The sequence below is a fragment of the Castor canadensis genome, chromosome X (genome assembly GCF_047511655.1).
Source record: "Castor canadensis chromosome X, mCasCan1.hap1v2, whole genome shotgun sequence".
Lineage (NCBI taxonomy): Eukaryota > Metazoa > Chordata > Mammalia > Rodentia > Castoridae > Castor > Castor canadensis.
Genome location: NC_133405.1, coordinates 138262185 through 138287874, shown reverse-complemented (window position 1 = coordinate 138287874; position 25690 = coordinate 138262185). Strand labels below are relative to the sequence as shown.

The 25690-nt window shown below is 39.3% G+C and overlaps 1 protein-coding gene across 2 annotated transcripts in view; it reads right to left on the bottom strand.

Moving 5' to 3' along the window:
* Positions 1-10947: 10947 nt before the first annotated feature.
* Pudp (pseudouridine 5'-phosphatase) overlaps positions 10948-25690 on the bottom strand; it is an 85041-nt gene continuing 70298 nt past the window's right edge. For both annotated transcript variants that reach the window (XM_020151911.2, XM_074062831.1), the window contains exon 4: positions 10948-12453. In XM_020151911.2, coding sequence (XP_020007500.1) covers positions 12277-12453 — 177 coding nt within the window. In that variant the 3' untranslated portion in view covers positions 10948-12276. The remainder of the gene's footprint in view (positions 12454-25690) is intronic.

Here is a 25690-nt window from a genome sequence, read left to right as displayed (position 1 = left end):
AAGGGCTGCCATAATGAAGGACCACAGACCGAACGGCTTAAACAATACACATTAAATTGTCACAGTCCTGGAGTTTGGAAGTCCATGACCTGCATCCTAACGCCCTCTTCTCATAAGGGGCATTTTGAATCATCTAATGGGATCATAGTTTAACTCACAGTTAACTCATAGCTCAAATCTCACATGACAGGAGCAACAATAATTCTATACCCCTAGGTCTTATTCATTCCATAAAAACCAAAGATGGATAAGAGATAATAGACATTTCAGATATACATATATGTATACATGTACATATACATGTATGTTCTCTTTATTTTGTATTATTCCAAATAGTAAGCCTAAATCTTAAGATTATTTATTAAAATATTTTTTCATTTTTGGTTTTTGGTGGCACTGGGGTTTGAACTCAGGGCCTTGTGCTTGCTAGACTGGTGCTCTACCACTTGAGTCACTCTGTCAGCCCCTTATTAAAATATTTTTAATGAAGAATATGGATGTATTAGTCTGCTCAGGCCACCAAAACAAAATAGCATATAGTGAGTTGCTAGCTCAACTGACATTTATTCTTGTCTAATCCTGGATGCTGGAAGTCTGTGGTTAAGGTGGGAGCAGGCTGGTCTTTGTGCATCTATGTCCTGATCTCTTCTTATAAGGACACCATTCCTATTAGTTTAGGGTTACTCAAGTGATCTTATTTTACCTTAATAACCTCTTTAAAGAACCCATCTCCAAACACAGTCACACTCTGAGGTTCTGGGGGTCAGGGCTTCAACTTGCTTTCATGGGGAGGGAACAAATCAGTCCTGTTATAAGATACACTCATATTAATTTTCAAATGAAGCGCGATGGCTGGCTGCCTCAGACCTGCCCTCCTTTTAAAACTGTCTGCTGTGAAATGTTCACAAGAAAACTTCTCTCTGTGGGAGTGCTCATCACAGTGGGATCTGAAGCCCTGAGTTAAGCCTAGGGTGTTTTCCCTCAGTTAAATGCCCAAGTTTCCCTCCCTTTAAGTTGCCTTATTTCTTATTTCATATAAATCCATTCCAATATGAAGTGACTAAATAATATGTGTTCATTTCGTCCCAATCACCATGGTATGAATTGGGGTTTTTGTTTCATTTGAACATATTTTCCCATCCTCTTGAGAATTAGTAGTAGGAGACTCTTCCTCCATTTTACCTTTTATTTTGTTTAATTAAGCCAAGTGATACAAGAAAGGTATAAAAATTCATATCTTCTAATATCCTTTCAAAAGTCCACAATCTGCACCTAGCTTCTCTGGTTTTAAAGACTCACGTTGAACATCAGGAAAATGAAAAGCACTCACTCTTGGGGGTTCTGGAGATGATCTGTACAATAGATAGGACCCATCCTCTTCCTCATATTGCCAACATAAGTCACCTCACCCATGGGAGCCCTTTCTTGCTATTTCATGTAAATATCTACTTTGATCACCTATTCGACAGACTGCACAACAGCATGTTAAGCTCAAACAGGAAAAATGCACCATACGTACAACATTGGAAATAAAGGCAGAAAACAAAACTCAAGATATAAAGAGGAAATACACTTTGTTTATAAGGTTAGACTGGTTGGCCTCAGGCTCTTTGCTTTAGTAATGAACAAGGGACTAACACACACTGTAAGAGTTACCCTCATCTATAGACTCCCTGTGGGCATCTGAGTCTTGGTGGGGCTTGAGGTCTGCTGTAATAGTTCAGGACAGGAATCCCCACCAACCTTACCGACCATGGGGAAGACGCCTTTGAATATGTGGTGCTGTAGGGCTGGCACATGTCAAAAAGCTACTGCTTATGGGATGCAGCCCCAGGGAAGAAATGCAAAGGAAAAAACACTCTTGGTGACTTGCATCTGGCATGCTTCTCCACAAAAGTCATGGTGCAGCATTTGTACTGCTGCTCACAGCAGGAGCTTTGCTGAGTTTTCAGACAGTAGCACTGAATTATGCACGGAACATAAGTGCTTGATCATGTAGCATGCATGCACTATTGTACTATAAAGAATTACCTCTTTTGGCTCCGCTTTGCTTATTCCCCTTTCCTTCCTATTACACTCACCCTCTCCAACATCCTAAGAAGTACCCACTCAATCCTACTTCCTTGCCTACTGTGCTTCTTATTCAAAAGTCCTTTGCTTTTAACCTTTTTCTTTTTGAGTCCTCTTCCCTGCATCAAAATTTGATTCCCTCTTTTAAGTAATTCTCAGCTAAAAAGGAGGAGGAAGTGATGTGATTGAATAGGCTAAGATGGGAGGCACATTCTCAGAGGGATTTGTATTTTAACAGGGGATTAATGAACATATCTGACACTGCCACTGTGTAATTTTACTCAGAGTGGCAGGAGGGAGAGCTGGGCCAGCTCTGTTCAGTGTAGGAAGCTAGATTCTAGGTGCTTCATAAGCAAGCATGTGGTTGTTTCTTAGGCAGAACTGTAAATAAACGTCTCTTCTGAAGACTAGGGTTCAAAGAGCTAAAGACAGCAGCTAGCCAAGAGCCCTGTAGGTACCTGGCTGCTTGGACTTGCAGGATGAAATGGACCCCTGAAAGAACAGTCAGCACTCCTAGGAACATTTTTCCTCTTCCCCTTTCTCTCCACTCAGCTGGCCTCTCAGCCTGTTCTCTCCTCTCCTGGCCTATAAGGCTCATTTCTTGTAAGAGAAATTTGAACTCTGTCCAGCCCCACAGGTCCTCCTTACCTTTAGTAGAAAGTTAAGTCCTTGTTAGAAGATCCTTTACTATCTAGACTGCACTGCAAACTGTCTTTGAATCTCTCACCCACACCAGAGCTCAGAGGCAGGTGTCTTGGTACACTTATCCTTTCTTCCTAGCTCCTTTTGCCCTGTAGTGGTAGCCCCATTTGTTTGCTTCTTTGTTTAGAAAAATTTTTCAAAAAAACCCTTCAATGTTCATGATCTCCCCTTCTTTTATTTTTTTTTTTAATTTTTATTTTATTCATATGTGCGTACAATGTTTGGGTCATTTCTACCCCCTCCCTCTCCCCCCTACCCCCTCCCCACCCGGCAGAAACTATTTTGCCCTTATCTCTAATTTTGTTGAAGAGAGCGTATAAGCAATAATAGGAAGGAACAAGGGTTTTTGCTAGTTGAGATAAGGATAGCTATACAGGGAGTTGACTCACATTGATTTTCTGTGCATGTGTGTTACCTTCTAGGTTAATTCTTTTTGATCTAACCTTTTCTCTAGTTCCTGTTCCCCTTCTCCTATTGGCCTCAGTTGCTTTTAAGGTATCTGCTTTAGTTTCTCTGTGTTGAGGGCAACAAATGCTAGCTAGTTTTTTAGGTGTCTTACCTATCCTCACACCTCCCTCGTGTGCTCTCGCTTTTTTAAAAATTTTTATTGTTTTATTATTCATATGTGCATACAAGGCTTGGGTCATTTCTCCCCCCTGCCCCCACTCCCTCCCTTACCACCCACTCCACCCCTTCCCTCTCCCCCCTACCCCCTCAATACCCAGCAGAAACTATTTTGCCCTTATCTCTAATTTTGTTGAAGAGAGAGTATAAGCAATAATAGGAAGGACCAAGGGTTTTTGCTAGTTGAGATAAGGATAGCTATACAGGGAGTTGACTTGCATTGATTAATTTAACCTCTGCAACATGTCCTCTATCTATGATTGTCCCTGAATTGGTCCTGCCTGAGCCATAGGTGGCCTACATGTCATCACATCATGTCCACATCTCTGTCCTTACCTTGTTTGACCTCATAGCAATATCTGACAGTTACCTCCACTTTCATGAAGCCATCTTCTACTTTGGCTTCTGGATGCCTTTTTGTAATGTCAATTACCTTCTCCTTGTTTTCACTTAATCCTTTTTTTATTTTTTAAAAGCCCTTTCCTCCTAAGGTTGTACATTTTCCTCCAAGCCAGGGCATGGCTTATCTTGACAAACTGAGCCTCAAATGACAACATCAACTGACATAATACAGGTTGAATAATCCTTATCTAAAATTTTTGGGACCAGAACTTTTCAGATTTGGGAATATTTGTATATACATAATAAGTTATCTTGGAGATGGAACTCAAATCTAAACATGAAGTTCATTTGTTTCATACACACCTTATACACATAGCCTGAAGGTAATTTTATACAGTATTTTGTGCATGAAACAAAGTTAAAAATGTGTCAAATTTTCTACTTGTTGACATCATGTCAGCACTCAAAAGGTTTTGGATTTTGGAGCATTTTTGGATTTCAGATTAGGGATGGTTTAAACATGAATTATCACTTTATATAAACCATTAGGTGAAGTTAGCTCCTTCCCTCTAGCTTTTTGTCTCGTCTTAGTTTTTCCCACCACTGTCATGCATTGATAAGCAGGCCAGTAAGAGTAAAAGATAAACACATTTTATGTTAGAAGAGGGACTGAGTCTGTGATCCAGTTGGCATAGTCTAAATCCCCAATGGAAACCTTCATCTATCTCTTGTTCAAGTTACATAACTTGTTAGAAATAGAGGAAGGTGCTTTTAATGTGGACTAATTAGGGGGAACACATTTAGGTGTTGGTAAAAGGCATCAATTAAATTGGAATTTGTGGGATTTCATTGCAGAGCCAACTTCCATTTCTCTTTTTTCTTTTTTTGGCAATATCTTCCAGTTTACTCCTTGGGGCTACTATCAATTGTGCTGCTGTGAACATTTGTGTACAAATTTTTGTGTGGATATATTTTCATCTCTTTTAGGTGCTTTGAGTCTGTTCTTCTAAGAAAATTTACTGCTTTCTGATTTTAAATTCAATGTCATTTTTACAATAAGGCTACCTGTTTGATCCTAAAACTCTAAATTAGATGCTCACTGATGTTGTCTCTTCAACTCTATTCTTTTGCTTGGCAGCATCAGCAAAACTTTGCCATTGTATGTTTATATGTACGATTATGTCACCTTTTTCCCACTAACAAAAAAAATCTATGAGAACAAGACTATGTCTGCTAGTTTATTATTGCATCCTCCATGTTTAGCACTGTCTTGTGAACACAGGAGACTTTCAATAAACATCAGGAGACAAAATAGTCTGGGGAATTGGGTGCAATAGGTTTTTCTTTCCCCAAAACTCATGGGATGAATTTTGAACTATTCCTTCAAGGAATTTCTGGCCAGAGAAGGGCAGCGATTGTTCAGAAACAGCATGAGGGAGTGGACATTGCGTGAACCTGGAGCCAGTTTCAGGAGTCCTAGACCTGCCTGTCTCTGAAACCTTCAACAGGACACTGGGAACAACTTAGTCAAAGGGTTCAAGGCTGATTTTCATCACTGAAGTTCACACGGCAAGACTTCTCATTGGTTGATGCTGAGGGTAGAAGCTGTGGGGATAGGAAAAACAGAGAATAAGCAATTTGGAGACAAGGAAACAAGGAAAAGAAATGGAAGGACTGAAGTTATAACCAGTCTGATGGAAAGAAGCATTGAACTTTTGTAAAACCTCAGATCTTAGTCCTTCAGTTGGCCTTGAAAAGCCAATTACTAAAAGCTATTCTCTAAGAACTTTGAGGTGAGCTATATGACGACTTTTATAAACCTTCACAGTGGCAGAAAACCTATGTGAGACACTGTTGGCTCAGATTCAGCCTTAAACTGGATAATACATGCTTCATAAATTCGACCGTGCATTAGTATGGAAATCAACAGAGAATAAACAGCTCATCACACAGGCCTGATAAGTACTTGCAAAGAAGTAGTACTCAAGAATGACATTCTGCAGTGTTTTCCGGAGACAGGTTCAGAATATTGAAGACCAGAGTAATGAAGGAGCTGTCTCGTGCACAGATAAGCAGTAGCATTCAAAGAGCTTAATATTTTCCCAATTAGTGGGCATCTCAAACTTATTTAAGGAAAACATTCTTCAGGGTAAGTTGACAGTGCAGCCATGGTAGGATTGCGTTCTGTGTGCTGCCTTGGAGATGTTCAAATGCTGTACAGACTCAATGCTCCCAAGATTGACCTGTATGGGTTGGGGCCATATCAGGAAGGGGATGATGGGATGTTGCTAGAGTGGAGATCATGAATACCTCCCAAAGACCTCTGTGTTAAAGACTTGTTCCCCTTTAAGACACGGGAAGTTAGGCATGAGGGAATGGCCTTGAAGTGGATTTTGGGTCCCTGGCCTCTCCTCTTACTTTTTCTTTGCTACCTGGCTGCTGCAGGTGAGCTTTGCTCCACTATGTGTTCCTCACTACAGGTCCAAATGCAATGGGGCCAACCAAGGATGGACTGAAACCTCCATAAGTGTGAGTTAAAATAGCCCCTTGAGTTTTTGGGCTCAGGGCCTTGTGCTTGCTAGGCACAGCCCTTTTTGCTTTAGCTGTTTTTTTGATAGAATCTTGTGCTTTTTTTTCCCAAGCTAGGCTTGGACAGGATCCTCCTACCTATATATCCTACATATCTAGGATTACAAGGTGTATGTCCCCACACCTGGGTTGTTGAGATGGGGTCTCACTAACTTTTTGCTAAGGCTGGCCTGGAACCACAATCCTCTTGATTTCTCCCTTCTGGGTAGCTGGGATTACAAGAGTGACCCACCAGGCCTGGCCTAAACCTTCCTTCTTTTTAAATTGATTATTTCAGGTATTTTGTCACAGTGAAGGAAAACTAACACACATCCTTTTTACTCTAATTACCAAGAAAGTCCCCCCCCCCCCACCTTGATGGTTGGAGACAGTAATATTGAGAATGATTATGCTTTCTGGAATGTGACATGGATATCTCATATAGCTATAATCCTCAGCCACACCATTATGTAACCTAACTGTGCCTCAGTCACTGTGGGGGTGGGAGGATAACTTATAGACACAAGGGACACAAGTTTGTGAGTATTAAGATTATAATCAGCACTCAAAAATATTAAGATTACCTACTTGTGCAGAAATTCAGGAGTATTTTACAATTTTCAGGTGATCAGTATATGCAAATACTTTATACTAATTAAAAGTGTTTTCTGAGAGTTTTCATATTTCATCAAGTGTCTTGTCCTCTTGCCTTTCTTTTCTAGGTAAGCACTTTTCTATAGACTGGAGAACCTGGCAGTTCTTGGGTTTTGTCTTCATGGGAGAAAGAGATACTGATGTACTTGACTCCTGATGGGGAGGGCATTGGTCTCTCCCTGGTTATCAGTATCAGTGTGCCAGGAATTCGAGTCTAACCTAGAAATCTAGGTCTGTTTAGATGCAAACACTCTGATTCATACTTCCGAGCCCCTAAGTATTCTAATGTGGTGGCCCAGTTCATGCCTGGTCATGACTTATAGAGATTACACAGACGGCTAAGAATTCACCTCTTTTGTGTTTGTTGTACAGAAGTCACCTTAGGTAGTGAGCCTGGGAACAGTGGTAGAGATAATGCTGACAGGTTTGGCCATTCATAAAGCTAACCATATACCTAGGAAGTCTACAAAGTCTACAGGACTCAAATATACTCAACATAGTAATCTTAAACTGGCAGAGGCCACTATGGGAAGGTGACTGGGAAGTAGTGAAGAGGTCTGGTAGAGATGAACCAGTGTGGGTTACAATACACATGTGCATGGAAGCAATGCTAGGAATCTCTCTTTATAGCTATTTTTATCTCAAACTAGAAAAATGCTATGTTTTCTTATTATCTCTTATGTGTTCTCTCCAACAAATCGGAGAACAAGAGGGTGTAACAAGGAACAGGTTCTGTCCAGAAGTGGGGTGGGGGTGAGGGGGTGGAGGTGGCCCAAACAAAATATACACATATGAGTAAATGTAAAAACGGTAAAATAAATTTTAAAAGCAATGCTTTAATACTAATCTAAGAATTTTATAGTTTCAAAATGATCTTGTGACAGGAACCTGCCACAGTCGGGAACTAAAAAAAGGGAGGCAATAGCTTAATTTTTCAGAAACAACTTGGGTCAAAAGATGCACAGAAAAAATCTAGTTAATTTGAGGAGTAATCAAATCAAGCCAGACAGCACAGTGATCTAGCTTTGAATCTGTCTCTTGTCATGTTGAAATAATGCTAACCAAGGTGCTAAGAAAGATATGGAAGCCAAGTTTCTTAGTCTGTTCTTGTTGTTACACGGAAACAACTCACACTGGTGTAATTTAAATGTAATAGAAATTTCAAACAGTTCTGGAAGGTGGTAATTGAAGATAAAGGCACAGGCAGGTTCTGTGTCTCCTGGGGGCCTGGAAATATGTTGTAAGATGGTACCTTGAATGTTGTGTCCTCACTCTGGAAGGAAGGACAGAAGGTAATAAAAGGGTCTATGTTAATTCCCTCTGGCCTTTTCACAAGGCACTAGGACATCCACAAGAATGGAGCGCTCAACATTTAATCACTTTCCAGATGTTCCCCAGGACTTAATACCACCACAGTGAGGATCAAGTTTCATCTTGCCTTTTGGAGGAGACACATTTAAATTATATTCTCAACTCAGGTATATTGTGACTAAAATTTAACAAGGTAAGTAACTTAAGATATCTTATTCAGTTATGTATGTTTATACTGGCTTACATATAATAGATAATATTTTAAAATTAATTCAACCGTGGTAACAGTTTTTCTGGTGAAAGCAGTTACAGTGTATGGGAACACTCTGGCTAATGCAGGAGATAAAAGATCAGCATTTTACATGTACAACATATTATTGATTCCAGAGATTCACAGGAACCAGGATACCTGAGGGTGATCTGAAGATCTACTTTCAGAGATAGCATGAACTTTTTAATCTATGACTACCTATGTAGACCAAGTATCTTCAATTAGTAGAAGGTGGAGAATACTAGATTTTGACATAATATATACTAGTCCCCCCTTGGGTTATTCAGCTTTCCTTAACTGTAACAAACTCTAGAGACAATCAACTTATATGGAGGAAAGATTTACTTTTGCTCACTGTTTTGGAGGCTCTAGTCCACGATCACCTGACCCAATTGCTTTTGCAATTGTTGTAAGGCAGAACATCATGGTGGTGAGCATGTGGTGGAACAAGCTGCTAACCTTATAGTAGACAGGAAGCAGAAAGAGAAGGGGCTGGGGTCACAATATCATATTTAAGGACACCCCCCCCATGACCTAACTTCCTTCCACTAGTCCCTTCTTATAAGTTCCACCACCTCCCAATAGTGAAACTGACTAGGGAACAAGCCTTCAACACATGAGCTTTTTGGGGGACATTCCAGATCCAAACTATTGTATTCCTTATCCATGGGAGATATATTCCACAACCCCTTGGTAGATGCACAATCTATGGATAGTACTGAACCCTATACAGAGAGCCCTATATATAATGTATTTTCCTATACATACATACCTATGATAAACATTAACTTAAAAACTTCATATAGCAAGAGACTAATATTTATTTCTGGACTTTTCCATTTAATATTTAATTTTTATTTTTGGTGGCACTGGGGTTTGAACTCAGGGCTTCACACTTGCAAGGCAGGCGCTCTACCACTTGAATCACTGCCAGCCCTCCATTTAATATTTTTGAACTGTGGTTCATTGCAAATCACTGAGACTGTGGGAAATTGAGACTGCAGATAAATGGGGGCTACAATAATATCCCTGGCTCCATAGCAGTTCATTTTCGCTTTACACAGATAACTGCTGGTGGCACCCTTAGGCTAAAGCCTTCATATAAGACAAAGGAGCTTTAGATGGTGGAATAGCTGGGAACAGTGTAGATTACAGAACAATGATCAATGGAGGAGTTATTACAGATAAGGCAACTCGTTATAAAAGTTGTTATATTGTGCAAGCTTGCTTTTTAAGATTTTGAGACAAAATTCAAAGCAAGCCAAATTTAGCAGCAATCTACTAACTGCATACAAAGAAGCATGAACCACAGTATACAGACACTGACTATTGTCAACGAGGGCTATCCAGTAGTTAAGTCTAGCAGCAATCATTTCTGTTCCATTGCAAATTGATTTTTTTTTCTGTGTGAAACAGGTGTCTTCCATATATTTTTTCTTTTAGAAAAGTCAGCAAAGTCCACTGGGTTTATTTGGTAGAAAAAGCTCTAATAAGTAAAGTTCCTTTTTTGAGACAGGGTCTTGCTATGTAGCCTAGGCTGGTGTTGAACTTTTGATTCTCAATCTCCTAAGTTCTGGGAGTATAGGAGTGTGACACCATGCCTGGCTTACTCGTCAGTAAAGTTCTTAAATGTGTTACACATGCTTCATTTAAGATGGAATTAGGAAGAGCTTGATGGTGCCATCTCTGAGGTGCTGTCATTCATAGCACAAATCCTCCTTAAGGATAAGTAATGTGTAAATAAACATTAGCTGCTGATTGAGGCTCAAAAGTGGGTAACTACTAGTCTCTGAGTGTCCCTAGTAGGAACAAAGTTTAAAAACAGGTAAGAAAGTATGACAACTATTTTTTTAACTTTCTTGGCATGAGTCATTTTGGTGTAAATGTTCACTTTCCTGCCTCCCCAAAATCAAAGAGCTGTTTGGTGGAACAAAATCACTACAAAGTATTGAAGCAATCAGATTGATGTGGAAGAATAAAAAAGAATGTACAATGACTAAGCATCAGGATTTTTCTTGGCACAAGAAAAAGCTGCAGCTGTGGTTAAAATGACACCTGAGATATAATTTACCTTGCAGGAGAATGTAACCAAAGGGAGACCTATGTCATTTAAGTATGCGTTAAACCTGTTTGTTGTTTTCCATTCAAAATAGTGTAATTATTACAAAAACATCATCCAAACATACTTTGGAAGGACAAGGTACCAAATCTAATAAATGACGATTTCACTGAAAGCTTTATGCTATACCCAAGGGTATGACAGTTCATTTAAAATATATAGATAATACTTTACAGTTTAAGCACTGCTTGGATTTTTCAGTGAAGACAGAAGTCACATTTATATTTTATTAAAGAGGGTATGTTTTTAAAAGGTAAAATCATGATCGCCACACAAATACTACATGAACATGTATGAAAGAGTTTATTTAACTACATTAACTTGTGAGAGAACTAGTAAGATATTCCATTAAGTTCAAAGGAGAATTCAAAGAGCAGACAAGTATAAAGATAATCAGGAATGCTAGGATGAATGTGCTACACTGAGGCAAAACTGGCTAACAGCCAGGGGTACTCATCAAGAATCAACCCATCAGACAAACACATGCAGTACTATATGGTTTCTACAATTTATAGAGATGAAAAATATCTTAATAATACTCGACAGCAAAGCCAGCACTGGAAAGGTGTTAACCCAGAGGGGGCAGTGCTCCTTTATTCTCCATTTTAATGCCCTTCATAAGTTTTCTCTGGCAAATAATAGCCAAATTCCAAAGGCTGAGTAAATCTACAGAAATGTGATGGCCAATTATGCCATCAAGTAGTAGTTCTGAAATCAAAGTCTATTTCTATATAAAAAAGTAGAATATAGATGTTCTTGAGAGAAATAATTTCTATGAGGTAGAAAACTTTCTCCAACATGGATAAGGATATAGATATAAAATATATGCTGTAGACACATTCAAACAAAAAAAAGAAACTACTGATGATCATGACTAAAGGCCCAAAGAGATATTTGAGGGTACAAAAATCATATTAAAGCTGGCTAATTAGGAGAATTACTTAAGGCTCAACAACAACAAGGCTTTCCCACTTGGATGCAAAGTAGAGAGAATTACCATCTCACCTACTAGTTGCAATTTCATGCTAACATCAATAATGAAGGCAGTGAAGCAGTATATAATATACAATACATATATGCAATAGATATGCACATGCACACATGCACAGACACATATATACACAAATAAAGGCATATACATATATGTGTAAGTAGTTTACATTTTCCAGGTTCCAATGTTCAGAAAAACTAAAATGAAACAAATGCACATATAATTTCATTTTGTCTTGGAAAAGTATGTATTTTACATATATATATGTGCTATCATACATATGTGATACACACATATATACACACATAGTGGTACATATATATGTATATATGTACATTCCCTTTACTATATACCACATCAGCTTTATTATTCAAATGATAAAGTTAGACGTTTGTTATGGGATGTCTATGCATTCCCTCAACTGTTAGGTGGACAGCTACCAACAATTGAGAAGAGTGGGCTATGCCAACATGGGATGGAAAGGTCAACTTCACAAGGCTACGTGATTATACAGGTTGCAATTTGGGACTGTCGATTTCCTTCTCTGTTTCTCTCAGCAGCATGAATCATGAACATGGCCTTGCGATACCAAGAGGCCCGCAGCAGTATCAAGGATCCTCACCCTCACTCGTAGGCAGGTAGACCAAATAGCTCTGGCTGCAGGTCCTGGAGGGAATTCAGCACCAGAGTGGCCTTTTTTGTCAACTCTCGGTTCAAGTTTTCATCAGGAACCATGACTACTTGCATCCCGGCTGCCAGGGCCGCCTCCACCCCATTGGGAGCATCTTCAAAGATGAGGCACTGTAGGAAGAAATAGAAAGTTGAAAAGGCCTTTTATGAAACAAGACAACCAGATGAAGTGTTAATGTCCATCTGCATCATGGGCTTTGCAATTGTGAAAACTGAGGCAGAAACGTGATGGAGGCTTTCTGGTGTGAGTGGCATGCTGCTTCTTAATGGCTCTTGGGGGTTTTGCACCAGGGTTACCTTCCAACCCTGCAAAATTCTGGTTGCTGCCAGAGAATTATGAAAATAGGGCACAGCTGTGTATCATGTCAGTATTTCTTTGTTGAAACTTATTTGGATAAAAATGTATTCAATCCATACCTTAACATTCAGAGTGTGAGAGGAACCATAAGACAAACAAACAAACAAAAGTTATGCTTTTACAATATAAAACCACTTCAGAGCTGTTCATACTTTATGTACCATAGTTGGAAAATTAAATGGTTAGGGTGTTTTGGTTAAACATTCATGCTGGTTGTTATGTGACAAAGTATCTCACAAGCACATAGATTTAGCATATGTGTACTCTCTTCTTTTGGAGGATCATGAAAATCCACTTTATCGTAGAGATTACTGACACAAGGGCATTTAAAACCTACGGGGTTCTCTTCATCACACTCCCACATCGACAATGAGCTGTTTGTACACTGTGTTTCTCAGACAGCTCCTACGTGTGCTGTATTAACAATACTGCAGTCAGTGTTACATGAAGACGTCCTAAAAACCCAATGTCCTGATTTCATTTCAGTGTTCTTTGAGCACAATCCAAGCTGATTATCTTTATATCACCTCCACCTCAGGAAAACAAACATCTAGAAAGCTTCTTTACAATGTTCCTAGAATATAACTTGCTTAATGTGAGAACACGTTTACTAATGCTTTCCAGTTAATTTCTGCAGGACCCATACAGTCTCACTGTGAAATGCTCTCATGTGGTCATTCTCCCAAATGCCCTAGAACTCAGGAGCTGGGGAGGGTGGGTGTTTCCATTCTTAGTTCAGTCTTTTCTTTGAGCCCTTTGTTGCTTTGCCTTTTATTATAGTATTTCTCCCTAGCTCATTACCAGCTATGGTAGCAACTTAATGTGCTGGTGCACTGAACATGGGTGGCAAAGGCCAGATACAAAGTCATTCACAAGAGGCTCTATCATCCTGATGCTTTATGTCACTGGAAAACTCAACCAACTCTCTCTCTCATACACACACACACACACACACACACACACACACACACCCCTCCTCTTTGAAAGGTCTGTGCTAGTCAAGTACATTGACCCCCCCTTCTCCTCTCTCCCTCCCTTTTTCTCTTCCATTATTCCATTTTTTCTTCTACCTGAGCCAAAATATTTCATTAGCCAACTTACCCCTATAGTGTTAATGCCAGGATGAACAAGTTAGTACAGCTACAGAAGTATGTGAGAGTGTGTACTACCTTCACATAGAGAGAGCTGCTTTGCCCACCTGTCCTGATTGTTTAGGATTAGGAATAAACCACAAGGGAGGGTGTTCAGTGCTAACACCTGGATGGTCCTAGATAAGGCAGGTCAGGGTGTCTTGTTGCTTTTCTTTTGAGAACTTCTGAAGCCCCCCATTTTTCTCTGTCCCTTGAGAAACTGCCTTCTTTCTGAGAGGGAGGAAATGACTCTACTTAGACCACCCAGGTTTTCTTTCTTAGTTAACTAATTCAGACTACCTGCTCCTGATACTTCTGCCACAGCCTTTTTAAAGTTATAACTTGGTCATCTTCTAAATGTCCTTAAATACTTTTTGTTGTTGTTTGTCTGAGACAGTGTCTCACTATATAGCCCAGGCTAGCCTTAAATTGGCAATCCTCTTGCCTCCACTTCCCTAGTCCTATGTACAGGCATTGACCAGCATACCAGGCCCTCCTTGGCTGATTTTATTTGGGACCATAGACAGGCACTATGTCAAATGGCATTGTGAAATACCTCTATTCTTCTCTAGGGATCTGAAGCTTTGTGTAGTCTATCTATGAGACATGGGTTGGGGTGGAGGAGAGGATATGCTCATCCCTTGGGGTAACCCTCCTGGCTTAGGTCAGTAGAGTAGCTCTTGTGGAGGCTGCTTACCAGGAGCATGGCAGGCGGGGGGTGGCTTAGAACTAAGGCACTAATCAAAAAAAAACAGAGAATGGGGAAGGGCTACTACCCACACATTGGGCTTACCCACAGCAGGGTCTTCAGTCAAAGGGAGCAAGGATACTATGGTATCTGTTCACCTTAGATTGCTCTTTGCAAATGCTACAGTTGAAGCTGCATGAGACAGAATGAAGAATGTCAGGGTACCTGTGAAAGTATTAGAAGTCTCTATAGCACTAATGGGGAACAGACGGTAAGTACCTCACATTGGCTCCTTAGAAACTGTTATAGATTCTCATGGCTTGCAAATTTTATTGATTGTTCTGTTTTCAAGTCAAATATAGCACTGATATCTAAAATATAGTTTGAGCATCCCCAATCCAAACTTCCAAAATCAGAAACTTTGTGATCTCTGACATGATGCCACAAGTAGAAAGTTCCCCACCATGAAAGTTTGTTTCATGTATAAAATTAATTGTGTTATATAAAATTACCTTCAGGCTAGGTGTACAAGGGTGTATATGAAATATAAATGAATTTTTTTTAGATGTAGGCCCCATCGCCAAGACATCTCATTATGTATATGCAAATATTAAAAAAAATGCCACCCCCAAATAAATAAAAAAATCTCAAACACTTCTGGTCTCAAGCATTTCTGATAAGGGACATTGAACCAGTATCATGCACAATGGATAAGATGAATGGTACAACTTCCTTATGAGAAAGGAGACCTGAAAAAGCATAAAGAATAGTGAGAAGCCAAGGTGAGCAAGAATTAATAATAGTAAGAGGGTGACATACTAGGCCTATGAGACAAAAGGGTATGTGAAGTATATCAATGTGCATGAACAGTAAGATCCTAATACCTCTAAGGATCCAGGGCAAACCCAGGAGTGCAAGTAAGCTGATCTGGGCCTCCCCAGTTCACACCAGGGCAGTGTTAACTATTCCTATGATGCAAATACTTTCACAGGTCACTTCAGTTACAAATCACAGAGCAGAAGTTCTCATTGAATACATTGCAACCACACACCCACCACTCCCCTCTTCTTCCTCTTGTCACATGGCCGGTTCACTCTATGGCTATCCAAAGATGCTTTTTGCTAACATGGATAGGCTCTTGCACTTCCTGTCAGTTAACAAGAATTCATGTGAGAAAGGTGGAGATGCTAAAATAGAAGTTGGAGTTTCAATGCTGCTAGAACAGTCATTGCAGGCAGCTAATGCTGAAACTATGGCCAAAAATCTCAGCCAGACAGGGGTGGAACAGTGATAATGGGCCTCTGAGACACGGCACAGTTTTCACAGATACTTAAACAGAGAAGCCAAACACAGGGCAGGAAACAGACAATGAACATGAATACTTGTAAGAACATCTGGGGTCTGGGTCCCCAAGGCCACCCACTTTTTGTAGCTGTGATGGGAATGAATTCTATGCAATTGCACAGCACCTGAACTCTACTTTTCATTTGTTATTTTTTTCCTCCAGGCATTAGAATTATAAAATAGAACAACCAATATGTTTGGGAGCACTGTGTGAGATTCCATGTCTTAATTTCAAAGAATGTGCTTCTAACTAGGACACTTCTATGACAAGAGATCCTGAACATGTTAAGAATTGTCACAGCAAAGATTGTCAACTTACTGAAGCATGCCAAAGAATAAAACAAAAACAAAAACTCCAATGAATGAAGGATGCAAGTTAAAATAATACAGCTCGTACTTTGCACAAATAAAATCAGGAGGAAGTATGTTTTTCTATTTAAGACCCACATCTCTCAGTGTAGTTTTTGTTTGACACACTCAGGTATGGAACAGTGTTTCACCTTGGCTGAATGTGGCCCCTGGTTTTTAACCTTAAGGACCAGCTCATTTTTCCTATCCTTTACTGATTATACTTGACTTCAAATGCATTCATACCAACACACACAGTGAGTTGGCACTTGCATTTTGGCACCTGGGGGATACTTTTCCTTGTAAATAAAGGGACTTTGGCCATTATAAGCAGTAGAGGAGCAAACTGGCTTTTCTCTCCTGGGACTTGTGGGGCTACTCCTTTCAGGGTGGCCTACGTAGATGTGGCAGGATGGTCCATCAATTCTTGCTCTTCTCTATCTGTGCCTCCGTTACCCATGAAGCCAATGAACAGGGTGTGGTCCAGGGATGGTTTAGGGACCCCACCTCCCATGTTCCTATGAGGACATATTTCTCTGGAAACCTCCCTTACCCACTAGACAGTTCATCTCTCTGCCAGAAGCAGCATGTGGCCATGTGCGGGCACGCAAGTTTTATGTGATTTTAATTAAATTGGTGACTTTTTTTGTAGTATAGTGCATTTAATGGACATTCTGGGAGATGTTCCATGACTTAAAGGATATTTTCTTGTCAAGAAGAGTATTATTTTTCGAGCTTGTACTGTTACAGGGCAGGGCCTGGTTTTAACTGCATCTTCTCATGGGCACGGACAAACAGTAAGGATGTGATAAATACCTAGTGAAGTGAAGAGGTACAGGATTGAGAATCACAAAAGAGTTTTGGAGGCCTGAAGGACAGAGAGGTGAGAGGGCAGAGCCCAAGAAAGATCAGAGGTCAGATCTGGGTCACAGATGACAGGACTTTGGAACAGAATCTGGGCCTGCAGAAGCCAATGTTATTTTTCCTCTTCCAAGCTGAAGTCTTAAGTATATCTGATTTCCATCTCTAGAAGAGGAGGCGAGCTTAATTAAACTGTAGCTGCAGGGATTTAATTTAGAAAGAATGACATTTCCCAGTGGAAGGGAGGTGAAACACCTCAGCATTATCACTTAGAGATATTGAACTTGCTTCTCTGCAGCTACTTTAGCTCCATAGTAACCTCAGAGACGGTCCCCATCCCATTCTTCACCTGGCTACTCACCAGCACCACGCCAAGTGAAAACATTACTGCACTTTATAACTAAGAAGTCACATTTTACAACTGGGAATTTCCATGTAAAAACACCTCTGTCTGACAGTGGCTTGATAATTTAGTCCATGTAGGGTGCCATAACAAAATATCATAGATGGGATAGCTTAAACAATAGATATTGATATCTCACAGTTCTGGATCCTGGAAGTGAAAGGTCAAGATGTGGCAGACTCAGGGTCTGGTGAGGGCTGCTTTCAGGTTCATAGATGGCGCCTTCTTCTTGCATTTTCACATGGTGGAAGTGGCAGCAGGATCTTTGGGATCCCTTTTATAAGGACAGTAAACCCATTCATGAGGTTCCACCCTCATTATCTCATCATCTCCCAAAGGCCCCACCTCCTAAACACTACTACCTTGGGGTGAGAATTCAGTAAGAATTTTGAGAAGACACAAATATTCAGTCCATAACATAGGAGGATTGAGTAAAATGTCAGCCTTGTGAGAAGCAGTGTAGAGAACCTAGCTACACCATGCCTGTAAAACTGACATATAGAACTGTGAGATGAAAATTTTTGTCTTAAGACATTATATCGTGTTAATTTGTTATGGCAGTTGTACATGGTGATTTTAGGCAATTAATTCAAAGAATTAATCTTTAAGTCTTTCTAATTATACCTAGTTTTAGACACTGTAAATAAATGTGGGAAAACACACATACCCTCTGGTTGTGTTGAGACCTTCAACTAATAAAACAAGGCACAAATTTCCCCTAAAATGTCAACCAAGAATATGTACCCATTTGCTGATGGCTGAGAAATTCAGCAAGGAACTTCCTGTACAATGGTCAATCTGCTTTAATTGTACAGAATACATGTCCAACTTCCTTGTGCATTCATCTGGGAGAGCAATGATTTGTTTTAGAAAATAGCAAGGAATTCTATTTTATGCAGTTTATGACCCAGCTATGTGATAAGGTTACACACTCTCAGAATTAGGAGGATGTTGAAGAAAAACTTCCAGGCCCCCAATTACATCCAAGATCGGCTCCTTTCACAAACAGTTCAGACAAACTCTTGCCAAGTCTGGGTTCCAACTGGGGTGACCAGGTTTCTGGTTGGTCCCTGGAAAATGGGCTTCTGAGCAAAAACTGAGATGACTTGATCTTCCTAGCTTAAAGATACAGTGAGGGGACTTATTCTACTTTGGATACTTTTAATATAAAACCATCCTTGAATTGTCAAATATCAACCTAGGAAATTATTTGAGACTATTAACACAGTGTTTGTTTGATATAATATTTCCCAACCATTTTATTCATTATTATCTTCCCTAAAGAATCCTTTCAGACATTATTATGGTTTGGATATGCATATGTCCTCCAGAAAGGCACATGTGTTGAAGGTTTGGTCCTCAGCTTGTGGCACTATTGTGAGGTGACTGGACTAAGAGGGTGCTAACTTCATCCATGGATGAATGAGCTATCAGGAGGTAGATCCTATTTGGAGGAAGTAGATCATGGGAGTGTGGTACTACAGGATGCAGTTTGTCCCAGGCCTCCTCCTTTCCTTGCCTCTATCTCTACTTTCTGACTGCCATGAATTGAGCAGCTTTCCTCTGGCTACAGCCTTCTGCCACTGACATTTCTGCATTGCCACAGGCTTCAAAATGGAGCCAGCAACATATTAAAAAGATTGTACAACATGCATGTAAGTGGAAAAACGATAACTGCTGAAACTATACCAGGAATGGGGGAAGGAGGGATGAAGGAGAATGGTGGAGGGGGTGAATTCAAGTATGATATATTTGACATACTGTAAGAACTCTTGTAAATGCTACAATGTACCTTCACCCACACAACAATAAAAAAAAGACTGCATCCCAGGGATGGAAGGATGATTTAGCATATGCAAATGTGATATGACACATAAACAGAATCAAAGAAAAGAAACACATGATCATCTAGATAGATGCAGAAAAAGCTTTTGAGAAAATTCAACATTCTTTCATGACAAAAGCTCTGAAGAAACTAGGAATAGAAGGAACACTCTATTATAAAGCCTCTATGTGATAAACCTATAAGCAACTTCATACTTAACAGGGAAAAGCAGAAACCCTTTCCTCTAAAGTCAGGAAAAAGACAAGTGTGCCTATTTCAGGAAAAAGATAAGTGTGCCCGCTTGCCCCACTCTTATTTAATATAGTACTGGGATTCCTAGCCAGAGCAGTAAGACAAGAGAAAAAAAAATAAAAGGGATTCAAATAGGGAAGGAAGAAGTCAAATTATCCCTATTTGTAGATGATATGATCTTCTGCCTAAGACACCCTAAAAACTCCACCAAAAAACTTTTAGATCTTATAAATACATTCAGCAAAGTAGCAGGATATGAAATTGAAATACAAAAATCAGCAGCTATTCCATACCCAACAATTAACAGACTGAGAAAGAATTCAGGAAAACATTCCCATTCACAATAACCTCAAAAATTTACCTAGGAATAAACTTAACAAAGGAAGTCTAAAAAAAACTACAAATTACTGAAGAAGGAAATAAAAGATATCAGAAGATGGAAGGATCTCCTATGCTCATGGATGGGCAGGATCAATATTGTGAAAATGGCTACACTACCAAAAGCAATCTATGTTCAATGCAATCCCCATCAAAATTTCTATCACAGAGAGAAAAATCAATCCTCAAGTTCATGTGGAAGCACAAAAGACAGCAAATAGCCAAAGCAATCCTGAGCAAAACGAGCAACACTGGAGGTACCACAATACTTGACTTCAGATTATACTACAGAGACATAGTAATAAAAACTATATGGTACTGGCACAAAAACAAACATGAAGACCACTAGAACAGAACAGAAGATCCAGAGACAAGTCTACATTGCTACAACTATGTGATTTTTGACAAAGGAGCCTAAAACAAGTGTCGAAGAAAAGATAGCCTCTTTAACAAATGGTGCTACAAAAACTGGATACTCATGAGTAAAAGACTACAACTAGACCCCTATCTTTCTCCTTGTCCAAAAATCAATTCAAAGTAGATAAAGGATCTTAATGTAATCTGGAACTCAGCTGGGCACTGGTGGCTCAAACCTATTAATCCTAGCTGAGGCAGAGATCAGGAAGATTTGAAGCCAGCCCAGGCAAATAGTTTGCGAGACCCTATCTTGAAAAAATCCTCCATAAAAAAAGGGGGGGGGACTGGTGGAGTGGCTCAAGGTGTAGGTACCACAATAAACCAAAAAAGATCTGGAACTCAAATTACTATAGGAAAGAATAGAGAAAACACTGGAATATATATAGGTACAGGCAATAACTTCCTGAATAGAACTCCAATAGTTCAGCACTTAAGAGAAAAGATGGACAAATGGTACTGTACCAAACTAAAAAGCTTTTATACAGCAAAGGAAACAGTCACTAGACTGAAAAGTCAGATTACAGAATGGGAGAAAATCTTTGCCAACTGTATTTCTGAAAAGGGATTAATAATCAGAATATACCAGAAGCTCAAAAGACAAATGTGTTAAAGAAAGCAACAACCCAATGAGTGAACACACAATTCTTAGAGCAACAAAAAGTTGTGAGGATATAGGGAAAAATGAACACTTATAAACTGTTGGTGGGAATATATATGCAAATACTATGGAGGGTCCTCAAAAAACTAAAAATAAAACTACTATGTGATTCAGCCATACCACTCCTGGGCATGTATCTGAAGGAATGTAAGTCAGGACACAGTAGAGATACTTGCATGTCCATGTTTTATTGCAGCATTATTCAGAATAAACTATGGGATCAGCCCAGATGCCCTACAACTGATGAATGGTTTAAGAAAATGTGGCATATATAAACAGTACAGTATGATTCAGTCATAAAGAAGAATGAAATTATGGCATTTGTAGGTAAATGGATAGAACTGGAAATCCTTATATTAAGCAGAGTAAGCCAGGTTCAGAAGGACAAAAGTAGCATGAATTTCTTTCACATGTGGAAGCTACACTCAAAGATAAATATGTACATAAATACATACACGATCATATGCATACAAACAACATGTTTGAAATAGGGGTATTATTTGAGGAGACTAGGGGAAGGTAGGAGAGAAAAAGAGTGCTAGTGAATAATATCAAAATACATTGCATCTGTATATGATGATAGCCTAACAAAAATACACTGAATGCTACTGAATAATGGTGGTAGAAGGAGATCACGAAGTAAGAGAGTAATAGAGGGGGTTAATATGATTAAAGAACAATATATGCATGTTTGAAATACCACATCAAAACCCCTTTGGACAATTAATACACTTAAAATAATGAAGGACAGGAATGTAAAACAGCTCTTTGTTCAGGGGAGGGTACTAGTGGGAGGAGGAGGGGAATACAGAAAATGAAGGAGAGTGAATATAGTCAATGTACTTTATATACTTGTGTGGGGAGCAGATTATGAGAAGTCTATGAGAACTTGACATAAGCACAGTTGTGCCCAATGATCTATAGGCTGAGTTTGGCATGGCCCCAGGTGCAAGAGGGGGTGAAGGCAAAATGCAGCACAGCTGCTTTTCCTAAGTTGCTTACCTTCAGAGAAGTAGGAACAGCAGGTTTCTCTCATTACAATGTCACGCCCCCTCCAGAGAACTGTTGCTCCACCTCTTTGTTTACCACTGTATATAAAAGACTCACTGAAGGAGGACCCGAGGATTTTGATTGGCTGGCTGCGGGCTGCTTGTGAGGCTGCTGCTGCTGCTGGCTGTTTTGTGTCTCTATCAGAGCAGCTTTCTGTACCAAGAACTTTATACACAGGCTTTAGAAAAGCTACACTAAAGAAAAGCTAAAAAGAACATGGGACAATGCAAGTCTGAGGGCCAAGACTTTAAGAGAGATTAAGGAAAACATGGGACAGTGTGAGTCTAAGGCAAGAGACTTTAAAGAACAGAAAAGAAGAAAGACTTTAGAAGTAAGGTTTCAAAGAATAAGAGAAAAGAAGCAAAGTAAAAGAAGAGTTATTAGAGAAAAGAAGCAACAAGGCAGTTGTGTGTCTCCATCTGAGCATCCAGTACACCTGGCCCAAACTTTATGCATGTTTGTCTATCCTTTGTCCTTTCTGCATCTCCAGTTACTCCCAGTTAGGTTAGGAGTAACTGGAGATGCAGAAATAGAGTAATAGAGTTTGTGAAAAAGCTTGTGAGATACTTGTATGAAAATAGAACAATGAAACCTGTAGAAATTGTTTTAAGAAAGGGAGATGAAGGAGAATAATAGATAAGGTGAATCTAACCAAGGTACACTATAAGCACATATGGAGATGTCACAATGAAACTCCCTTATACAAATAATACGTGCTAATAAAAGTGTTAAAAATCAAGCAAGCAAACAAACAAATAAATTAAGCTGACCATGGACTGAAACCTCTGATGCCATGAGTCAAAACAAATCCCTTCTCCTTAAGTTGTTTATCCAGGTATTTTGTCACAGTGATGAAAGACTACTAACACAGACATTTTTTGTCCAATATGCTTTCTTTATGAAATGTTAATAATGCAGATGTACTACATCTGACTTTTATTGGATGTATATATGTGCTCTATATATCAAAAAAGTTACAGATTTTTTTCAATTCCCAAAAACCAACTTTTGCATCATGTATCAAAAATGCATGGATTGTTCTATTCAATTTCATTAAATTCAACAGTTTTTGGAAGACCTACTAAAAATCAGTCTTAACCAGGAAATAAGGAAGGTTCCCCCTAGCCAGGAGATGAAATCTTCACAGAGGAGTAAGCAGTGGATAATTTCAGAGGGAAACATTTTCAATACAGAGAAGAATACACCACTCTAGCCGCCGAGCAGACCACAGAAGAGCTGTAACCTTTTAAATTCAATGTACAAAATCTCAAAACTATGAAATACCTGCAGTCTTTTATTGCATGGAAGAATTCGTATTATTGAGAGTATAGAGAACAAATACATTAAGCTTGGACAAACAACACTGTTCAGGCCACAGAAGAATTTGAGTATGTCTTCCCACCAACTTCAGTTTTATAAAGGAATGAATACATAATGCTCAGTGCTTGGCAAGTGCTAAATGCTCCATCAATATCATCTACTATTATGATAATGGTGATCTGTTCTGCAGATGTTATAAAAAATTCACTAAGAAGATTCAAATTATTCATGCTGTTGATGACACTAGAACTAGCACCTTCTATCCCAATGGTGACATTGCTAAATGTCTCAATTGACAGCCAGGAGATTAATAAATTGCACATTAATGGCATTTGCCTCTTCCTGTTTGTGTTTTTGGTGAGATTCATCAAGAATGTATATTCATGTCAAAAGCCAAGCTTTGTTGAATAGCTATTAGCAATATGAGCAAGTTACATATATTTTGAGGAAATCAGCACCTACGTAACATACTGTCTTGGGACAGAAAGAAGATGGAAAGCAGAGCAGACAACTTTCTTATTCTCTTAGAGCCTACTAATTGGGGCAACTGAGTCCATTCACCAGGATTTGGGAGGTGCATCTGTGGGTCTGGAAAAACTGGGTTTAGGAAGGATGATTCTGGAGTAGCTGATCAGAGTCAGGTCAAGAAACTTGGGATCAATAATCAGATGGATGTAGCAACTGGGAAACTGGAGGCATGGACTGAGAATTATAGGCAGAGATAGGAGCTTTACAAAACTGCAGAGATACTTGTAGGCTATATCCCCAGTGTGGAAAGGCTCATCTGGACTTGAAAAAGCATTGAAAAATATTCTGCTTAGAAGGAAGCCAGAAGAAAGACTAGTCAGGGAAACCTGTAGTGGGAGTGACTTAGTCTATTTTCTGTTACTGTAACAAAATACTCAAGGTTAGGTATCTTATAAAGATTAGAGGGTCACTTTGCTCATAGTTTTGGAGATAAAAGTCAAACATTATGACACTAGCCCTGGTAAGCCTCCAACCCCCACCCTAGTTGCAAAACATCATGGTGATGGCATCATGGAAGAAGCATAGGTGTGAGGAAGGGATTATGTGTTGATACAGGAAACCAGAGAACAATTCAGGGTCAGGCTTACTCTTTTCTAACAACTTGTTCTTGTGAGAACTAACTCAGGGTCCCACAAGAACTATCTTAATCCATTCCCAGGGGAGTTTCTCCAATAACCTAACCAACTCCCACTAGGTTCCACCTGAAAAAGAGCCCACCTCTCACATCACTGGGACTAAGCTTCCAGTAACATGAACTTTGGGGGACAACCTCCACAAAACCATACCCCAACCATAGCAAGGTGCAAGTGCCAAAATGTCCAGGCTAAGAGGTTTATACTTTATAGGGGAGATAGTGTGATTGAGATGGAATCAGAACTTAACACCATTTATCAGTTCTTTAGCACCATTAAAAAGACAAAGCCTTGTGAAGTAACTCTTACCATTATTACATGTCATTGTCCCCCAATTTTAGCAGCATTGTTTATGTCTAATAAGATAATCTGAGGGCAAGACTGTTTAGTTACTTTTTAACAAATCCATGATAAAACCAATCCCTTTAAATACTGGGTTCAGTGTCAAATGTTTTATTCTGAAATGGTGGCTTAATACAGACAGGTTATATACTATATGACACTATGGTAGACTAGTAAGAACCATCATTTTTAGAAAGTGCTGATATGTGGAGGTCTCACAATCTCGATAAGCAAACATACACAGAACTGAGAAAACCACTTAGCAGTTACACTAGAACAAAATGGTAAGAATAAATTATAAGAAGCCCTTCAAGGAAGGCTATGAATATGAAAATAGGAAGTCACTTCTGGCATATGATTTCAGCACTTTACATTCTGTTCGATGTGTCTGAATCTAAAGAATGAGAAAAATTAATTGCCCAATAATCTATGTACTTACCAGTAATCACATTGAGTAAAACAAAACACATACATCACAAATAAGTACAGTGTGCAGCTCCTGTTGGGCTAATGGATTTTGCAATTGCAAAGAAAATGTTATCATCACTTTTGTTTGCTCAACTCTGTTTATCTGAAGGGGTTGAGAAAATACTAAGAATAATCACTCAGCATACCTGATATTAAAATGGTGAGGAATACCCATGTGGTTGACCTTGGAAGTTTGTAAGATGCATTACACTTGCTATTCAGGGACATTAAATCTCCCCCATCACTGCAGTGAACATCAGTGATTATGTCTGTAAATATGTCAAGCACAGCATTGTTAGATATGTTCCTTAATGACCACCACAAAAATCTATGAATGGCTGTATAA